The sequence below is a fragment of the Cyclopterus lumpus genome, chromosome 5 (genome assembly GCF_009769545.1).
Source record: "Cyclopterus lumpus isolate fCycLum1 chromosome 5, fCycLum1.pri, whole genome shotgun sequence".
Lineage (NCBI taxonomy): Eukaryota > Metazoa > Chordata > Actinopteri > Perciformes > Cyclopteridae > Cyclopterus > Cyclopterus lumpus.
In genome coordinates, this window is record NC_046970.1 from 2,305,847 (window position 1) to 2,313,392 (window position 7,546).

Consider the following 7,546-nt stretch of genomic DNA (forward strand, 5'->3'; position numbering starts at 1 on the left):
CCACGGACCAGTCTTTCCAGAGGGACCTGTGGTCCGCGAGCTTTTTGAAGTACTTGCTGGATGCCCGGACACTGTACTTGTCTTCCGCAGACAGGTACCCGAACACCTGGCTCCAGATCTCTGACGGAAGCTTCGGAGCCGGCCGCCCCATCGTTAATGTCGGCATTTCCTTTCCCGAGTTACCGCTTCAGAACACCACGGACGTTAAACCAACCTTTTCTGGGTTAACAGTCAACCGACGTGATTGACATGGCGGGCAGCCAATGGGCGGGAGGTGACGCCCACCGCTCCTTCGTGATTGGACACTTGAGTTGGGTATATAAGCTCCTCGCGCAGTTGCTCAGTCTCTTTCTTTCACGCGACCCTACTTTGTGAGGTAAGAATCTGCCCGCTCGCTTTCAGAAAAGGAAAACTAATAAACGTTTAAATAATAATTAGGAGTGTGGCCTTCTGGGTGTATGTCCGCGTGGGTTAAAGCGCCTCGCGCTGCTTTTTGCCGCAAAGGACGGTTAAGAGACGTGACGTGGTTGCGGCCTGCTAATAGGCCGCTAGCTAGCTGCTAGCCGGCCGCATGGCGCGGTGTAGCGCGCATATGACGTCGTTTCTGCTTCTAATGCACGTTTTGTTTGCGTGCAGGTAACACCGTGTCTTTAAACCAGCTGTATAGCGATCCTTGGAAGCACTGCAAAGATGCCCAGGGAAGACAGGGCCACGTGGAAGTCCAACTATTTTTTGAAAATAATCGTAAGTAGGACGTGGCTCATGTCAGTTTGTATTTGACATATATATATATATATATATATATATAGAAACGTTATTATATACCAACACATGTTACACATCTGTGTGTGTGTATATACACTTGATTCAATTTGCCTTTTTTATTTTTTTAATTTGCAGCAACTTTTGGACGACTATCCAAAATGCTTCGTCGTGGGCGCAGACAACGTGGGCTCCAAGCAGATGCAGACCATCCGGCTGTCTCTGCGGGGCAAGGCCGTGGTGCTGATGGGTAAAAACACCATGATGCGCAAAGCCATTCGTGGCCACCTGGAGAACAACGCTGCCCTGGAGAAGTGAGTCCAGTACTTCACCTACTTAACAAAAAACAAACTTGTAGCAGGATAAGTTACAATGCAGCTCGTGCAGTACTGCTTTGTCGTTCCCCCTGCAGACAGTAACCTGTTTCCTCGCTATACCTGTCAGTCACCCTCTTTGACTGCCAGGCACGTAGTGTTTCAGACAATTAAAAAAAAAAAAAAAAAAAAAAAAAAACTTCATTTAGTTGGAGAAATTATAATCTGCACATTTTGTAACAGTTAATTCCATAATTTGATAGGCTTCTGCCTCACATTAAAGGAAATGTGGGCTTTGTCTTCACCAAGGAGGATCTGGCTGAGGTTCGGGACCTGCTGCTGCACAACAAGGTAATGTGCTTTAACATTTGAGTAAGAACACAATTAAAAATCTTCACACTGGTTTAAATATTTTAAAGCTGTTAATTGACTGCATTTGTTTGAACTAAATGCGCCACACACTTTTTCAGTCATATTGTATGACTGTTATAAACTGTTGAACCAAATTACCAAGTAGCAGGATAAGTTACAATGCAGCTTGTGCAGTACTGCTTTGTCGTTCCCCCTGCAAACACTAACCTGTTTCCTCGCTATACCTGTCAGTCACCCTCTTTGACTGCCAGGCACGTAGTGTTTCAGACAATTATAAAGTTGAACCCCCAGAAATATATTTTCAACCCTACTCTTCCGGTTCCCCCCCAGCAGAGTAGCATGCTAAACTGTCATCAATACTCCAGGTGCCTGCAGCAGCCCGTGCTGGAGCAATCGCCCCATGTGATGTGACAGTGCCGGCCCAGAACACTGGTCTGGGTCCTGAGAAGACTTCTTTCTTCCAGGCTCTGGGTATCACCACAAAGATCTCAAAGGGAACCATTGAAATCTTGGTAAGTTTGTAAACTATTAATACTGCATTTGGAATTTGACTGGTTGTCTAATGATGGCCATCAAAATGCTTGCGTCTAATTAAAAAAACAATTCTGTCCCCACCCAGAGTGACGTCGGTCTGATCAAGACTAGTGACAAGGTTGGTGCCAGCGAGGCCACGCTCCTCAACATGCTGAACATCTCACCCTTCTCCTACGGACTCAACATCCAGCAGGTGTATGACAATGGCAGTGTTTACAGCCCTGAGGTGCTCGACATCACAGAGGCTTCTCTGCATGCCAAGTTCCTGGAGGTGAGAAGCTGCGACTGTAACTAGAAATACATCCTCGAAACTAACAATTGGTTGAGTTGGTAAAAATGGCTTGAATATTTAATTTAACCATAATTTCCTTTCAGGGTGTGAGGAACATCGCTAGTGTGTGTCTGGAGATCGGCTACCCCACTCTGGCCTCCGTCCCCCACTCTGTCATCAATGGCTACAAGAGAGTCCTGGCTGTCGCTGTTGAGACAGATTACTCCTTCCCCCTGGCAGACAAGGTATGCTTGTGACATCACAACTTGTGATGAACTGTTGAACCAAATGGCCAAGAAGCAGGATAAGTTACAATGCAGCTTGTGCGGTACTGCTTTGTCGTTCCCCCTGCAAACACTAACCTGTTTCCTCGCTATACCTGTCAGTCACCCTCTTTGACTGCCAGGCACGTAGTGTTTCAGACAATTATAAGTTGAACCCCAGAAATATGTTCACACCTATTCTTAAGGACGGATTACTCCTTCCCCCTTGCTCGTGACATCAGGACTTGTGTCTTTGTTGGCGTGCAGGATGAGCTTCAGTGTTATAGTTGTGTGTTTTACACTTGGAAAACTAAAATGTTCCTTTGTCCTCACAGGTCAAGGCCTTCCTGGCTGACCCGTCTGCTTTTGCTGCTGTCGCAGCAGCACCTGTAGCAGCCGCAGTCACCGCAGCCGCTCCAGCTGCCAAGGAGGAGGTGAAGGAGGAGTCTGAGGCATCAGATGACGACATGGGCTTCGGTCTATTCGACTAACTAAATACAGCAAACGATCCAGATTTGATTCATGAAACTATGATTTCAATAAAGTCTCTTGCAAACCCTTAGTTCTGTGACTTTCTTTTGCTTTAAATTGGAAGGTTTTATTGTAACTGTAGTTGGATGCAGTGCTCTGTTAAGTGGGTCCAAAGTGGTATATGTTTTATGAAGTGTCTCCATTTTCTAAGAGTAGCTATGCTACTAAATCCAAGTTACTTTTTATAGAATTTTATTTTCCACAGTGGCTACCTAACCCATGCTTTGTTTCATGTTTTGCTTACTAGAATAATATTGCACCCCAGGTGAATTTATCCACCCAGTCCAGCATATCTTTAATCTCTTTCATGTGATACACTTGTATGCAAAGTGTATTTTAGTTGTAGGCTGATGTGAGATCCCACTTTGTTTAATGGCAACTGTTGAATGAGTTTATTATTTATGATAAACCTATTGGAAAAAATCCCCCCAAATAACCCCATCATACAAGTCATGGTAAAGCGTGGTATGTTGTGCCAAAAATATTTACGTTTAAAAAAAAGCTTCTACCTGCGAACATGTGTCATGTTCCAAAAGTCAACAGGTAGTCAAAAATATTTTATGAAATGTAATAAAACTGGGTTTCATATAAAATGTCAGTACTTTTCTTGTAATATACTCTTCTTGATTTGGCACAAATAGTGAATGCCAGTTCTCTGGGAAAACTAAACCTCTGCTCAACTTTGCAAGCATGACTGGTTACATACACGCCTGTTTATAGCAATGTCACTTGAGTGATCATCTATAGGTAGCTTTGATTTTCTCTGACAATAACTGGGGGGGAAAGCTTTTATTACATTTTGTAAAGCTCCTCCATACTCAGACTGTCGTATCTGACAAACATGAGCCCTTCTGAGGAGTTGAGCCTGTATTCAAAGCGGTGCCCCTCCACCTTCGACAAAAAGCAATTGAAACACATTTAATTAATAGCTTTGTTAGTCGTGCACATCACTCAGATCCCTTGTTGATGTTTGTGCAAACGTCACTCTTATTCTGAAAACAAAGGACCGGAAGTCGCAATGGGTCGATGAAGCTAGAGCGTCGATACGCATGCGCACCAGCTAGCGACAGGATACCGTCCACCATGGCTGAGGTAAGGTGTTTTTATTGACGTGACGTGGGGGAGTTTTTAGTTTTTTAAGTGTTACTTGTAATTGGATGCCTACATGTTGAACGTGACCAGCTTTACAGGGGTTTATTGATCCGGACGGTGCTAAAGGCTAACTTTACTTTCCACGTCAGCTATCGCGAGCTAACGTGCTATTAGCTAACGTAAGCTAATATTAGCTCACGGGCGGATCGTAGTGTTTCCCTCTATGTGATATTATTTTGTGCTATTGTTCCGTAATGTCACGCAGTAGCTAACGTCCGTGTCAACGTGACATGTGTGGTCACTGCCATCGGCCCAATATAACATGTTGTGGTGGCTATTAGCTTGCTAACCATCGTAGCTTGTGTACTGTTGACTGAAGTCTTTACAGCTGTTTGTGTATAAGCCTCACAGCTTTAAGACCGGTGTTCTTCACCATAGACCGCCGCCTAATTTGAGATTCTTGGTCCAGACCCACAGTTTACAGGACCTCCGGCAGCCGGCTGTCTCCTCCAAGGTGTTTGTCCAGAGGGACTACGGCTCAGGAACCATCTCCAAGTTCCAGACCAAGTTCCCCTCTGAGCTCGAGTCGAGGGTAAGTGTCGTTTCTGCACGGATGCTGTGATTGTTGACTGGGTGTTAAAATATTGTGTTTGATATCTCAACTGTTTCAGCTCGATAAGCAGCAGTTTGATGAAACCATCCAGACCCTCAACAACTTGTATGCAGAGGCAGAGAAACTAGGGGGGAAGTCTTATTTGGAGGGCTGCCTGGCTTGTCTCACTGCCTATACAATATTCCTCTGTATGGAAACGCACTATGAAAAGGTAAAACCCTTTCAAAGTTATGCTGTGTTTTGCTCCTCTTTTTTTTTTCTCTGGGGGGCTGGACAGATCTACCTAACAATGTATATCTTAAATGTGTGTTCTGCTGTCTGTCTGTGCAGGTGTTAAAGAAGATTTCTCGGTACATTAAGGACCAGAATGAGAAGATATATGCTCCCAGGGGCTTGCTGTTGACTGACCCCATAGAGAGAGGCCTCAGAGTCGTATCCTTCACCTGACTTATAGCAGTATACAGTAGGGTAGAAAAGTATTGACGATATACTGATGTAAAATTAGGCTAACCTGTAGTTTTGGCGATGTTGCTCGGCTCCTCTGATAATATTTCCATCTACATGCTGTACCAGGTTATTCTTTGACATGTGCCTAATTGTACACACTTATTCTAAAAGGAGTCTTCTCAACGTGAGAGAAATATACGGTACATGGCTCCATACATTTGGTAGTCAATTTAAACAAAGCTGGCATAACCTGGTGAAGAAAAAGTAAATATTGGCTGAAGCTCAGGTTGGTTATGTTGAGAAAGGCCACTAGATTAAGAATTATCCAACCAAAATACTTACCCTAGTGTTCCCATATTACATATTATAAAGAACGTAAACCAGTAGTATACACAGCTGTTAAGCTAGTAAGTAGGTCAACATGCAGGTATGGGGCTTATTGCTGTCCTGTAACAGCCACAGGTGATTGATTTTTTTTTTTTCAGTGCCTTTTGATTTATTGATTTCTGTTTGAGTGCAAGTAAAATAAAAAACCATGTAAGAACATTACCAACCGTAGCTTTAACTATGCAAGCAAATGTGCATCTCGAGTTGTGTATTTCCCTTAACTTGCTATCTTCTAGGTTGAAATTACCATCTATGAAGACAGAAGTATTGGTTCTGGAAGATAAAGAACTGTGGGTATAAAGTCTTTCTGATGTATTTTTATTGAAAAATCAGGTCTGTCATTTTTTTGGGAGCTCCAATTTGACATTTTAGCCCTTAACTCAAGATATTGGCATTTCCCTTAATGTCAGCCATGAAACATTGTCTTTATAGCTGGTCGAATGGATCACTGGCCACTTTTAATGCCATCATAATTATGACTATCTAGTGGTCAAAACATAAAATATAGAACACTAGAATATTCATTGGCTATTCTTTATGAGACTGCTCTTCTTTCTTTCTGCCCCCCCTCTAGGCTGAAGACCCTGACCAGATACTAATCATCTGTCTGGCAGCACATGTTCAGATGTCCGCTTCTCCTGAATGGATGTATATACTTTTGGTCTGATTCTTTTCTGTTATTTATAAGTAATCTACTGTCTGCCTATCCGCATATGATCATAAATGTGTTTTCATGTCTTTATATCTACGCAGTGATGAAACAATCATGTCCCAGTTGATCCTGGCAAGTCTTTATGAACAGTGCCATTGTGTTAAATGCCACTTTTTGACCATGGTAAATATAAGTGATTTCACTTGTGTATGTTTTTGCAAATAATATAAAGTCCAATTATGTATTCAGTCACCAATTAACTGTTAATGGAGTTGTTGGTAAGTGTAAACTGTAATCCTGTTATGGGCAGTGACCCACCGTGTTAACATGCTGGTTGTAGCCTTTTTTGAGGCAAATGTTGTTGTTTTTTATCAGTGCATAAATATGACTTATTTTGGGGGGGGATCATGTCATGTCTTGAGAAATATGCACATGGATTTTTGTGACAGGTGGAGCATGTATACTGTTTGTACGTCCGTCATCATATAACAGCGTAACCTGGTAGATTTTGAGAAAATTCCATCGGTGTCCTAGTCCAACATCACTAAATCTCCCAAATCATATTCCACCATCGATCCACCATCTATATTGAGAATGTCATCTCCTTTTTCGTGATCCCCAAACACCACAGAAACCTTAAACACTCAACACCACAGATGATTGCTATTGTTGGTGTTTGATGCAGCTGGTTTACTTTTCTTACAAATATTGTTCTGTTTTATCTAAATAAATAGCCTTTTTCTGCCCGAAAGGTGTATAACTCCTTGTGTTTAACTTTATTTCAAAAACCAGAGTGGCTTTGGCCTTGAAGAGAATAAGTGGTAGTATTTTGTGTAGGCAGTGGTTTCAAACAATGGAAGCCCATTAAGATCCTGTAAGTCATGAGATACTATCTCATAATTAGGACTTAGCATCTCAGTCTCAATTATGACTGATATTAGGTCATCATTTTGAAATACTATCATAATATCTCATAATTAGGACTATCTCACAAGTAATTATTATGAGATGGTACCTCATTATAATGACTTTCAGGATCTTTATGTTATTTTGGTTTGAATATTTTTATTACCACATAAATAATAGTAAAATAGTTTTTTGAATGTTTAAAAAAAAAAAAATGTGCAGGCTTTTATTGTGAAAAAGTCAGACCGGATATTTCGCTGGAGAAACATCTACTTCCGGAAGCTGAATGATCGAAGATGCCCACTGTGATCAGCTGCCGCCTGTGACTTAACGCGACCTCCACACAGCAACTCGCACTTTAACGGTAAGACGGTCCCGGTGAGTGTCGTTGGGCTCGTGACG

General features: G+C 42.3%; 2 protein-coding genes across 3 annotated transcripts; both read left to right on the forward strand.

The window, feature by feature from the left end:
- Positions 1-293: 293 nt before the first annotated feature.
- Positions 294-3,078, forward strand: rplp0 (ribosomal protein, large, P0). The gene is made up of 8 exons (XM_034533885.1): positions 294-376; positions 637-744; positions 901-1,076; positions 1,340-1,427; positions 1,814-1,960; positions 2,068-2,253; positions 2,358-2,498; positions 2,852-3,078. Exons 2-8 carry the CDS (start codon positions 691-693, stop codon positions 3,005-3,007), a joined length of 948 nt encoding a protein of 315 aa, XP_034389776.1. The 5' UTR covers positions 294-376; positions 637-690; the 3' UTR covers positions 3,008-3,078.
- Positions 3,079-4,059: 981 nt separating this feature from the next.
- LOC117731407 (golgin subfamily A member 7-like) lies at positions 4,060-6,995 on the forward strand. Of its 2 annotated transcripts, none has more exons than XM_034533751.1 (6): positions 4,060-4,139; positions 4,609-4,731; positions 4,811-4,963; positions 5,083-5,184; positions 5,823-5,880; positions 6,161-6,995. In XM_034533751.1, the coding sequence occupies exons 1-5, from the start codon at positions 4,074-4,076 to the stop codon at positions 5,868-5,870; spliced, it is 492 nt and encodes a 163-aa protein (XP_034389642.1). In that variant the 5' UTR covers positions 4,060-4,073; the 3' UTR covers positions 5,871-5,880; positions 6,161-6,995. The 2 variants fall into 2 exon arrangements, with proteins under 2 accessions (XP_034389642.1, XP_034389641.1); XM_034533750.1 differs by having other exon boundaries at positions 5,823-5,876.
- Positions 6,996-7,546: the final 551 nt, after the last annotated feature.

What these genes read in the sequence shown, in the direction of transcription:
- rplp0 (XM_034533885.1), top strand. Translation starts at nt 691, where the DNA reads ATGCCCAGGGAAGACAGGGCCACGTGGAAGTCCAACTATTTTTTGAAA. An exon ending in ACTATTTTTTGAAAATAATC is followed by an intron (nt 745 to 900) that starts GTAAGTAGGACG and finishes TTTAATTTGCAG; the next exon opens with CAACTTTTGGACGACTATCC. An exon ending in TGCATGCCAAGTTCCTGGAG is followed by an intron (nt 2,254 to 2,357) that starts GTGAGAAGCTGC and finishes ATTTCCTTTCAG; the next exon opens with GGTGTGAGGAACATCGCTAG.
- LOC117731407 (XM_034533751.1), top strand. Translation starts at nt 4,074, where the DNA reads ATGAAGCTAGAGCGTCGATACGCATGCGCACCAGCTAGCGACAGGATA. An exon ending in TACCGTCCACCATGGCTGAG is followed by an intron (nt 4,140 to 4,608) that starts GTAAGGTGTTTT and finishes TTCTTGGTCCAG; the next exon opens with ACCCACAGTTTACAGGACCT. An exon ending in CCTCTGAGCTCGAGTCGAGG is followed by an intron (nt 4,732 to 4,810) that starts GTAAGTGTCGTT and finishes CAACTGTTTCAG; the next exon opens with CTCGATAAGCAGCAGTTTGA.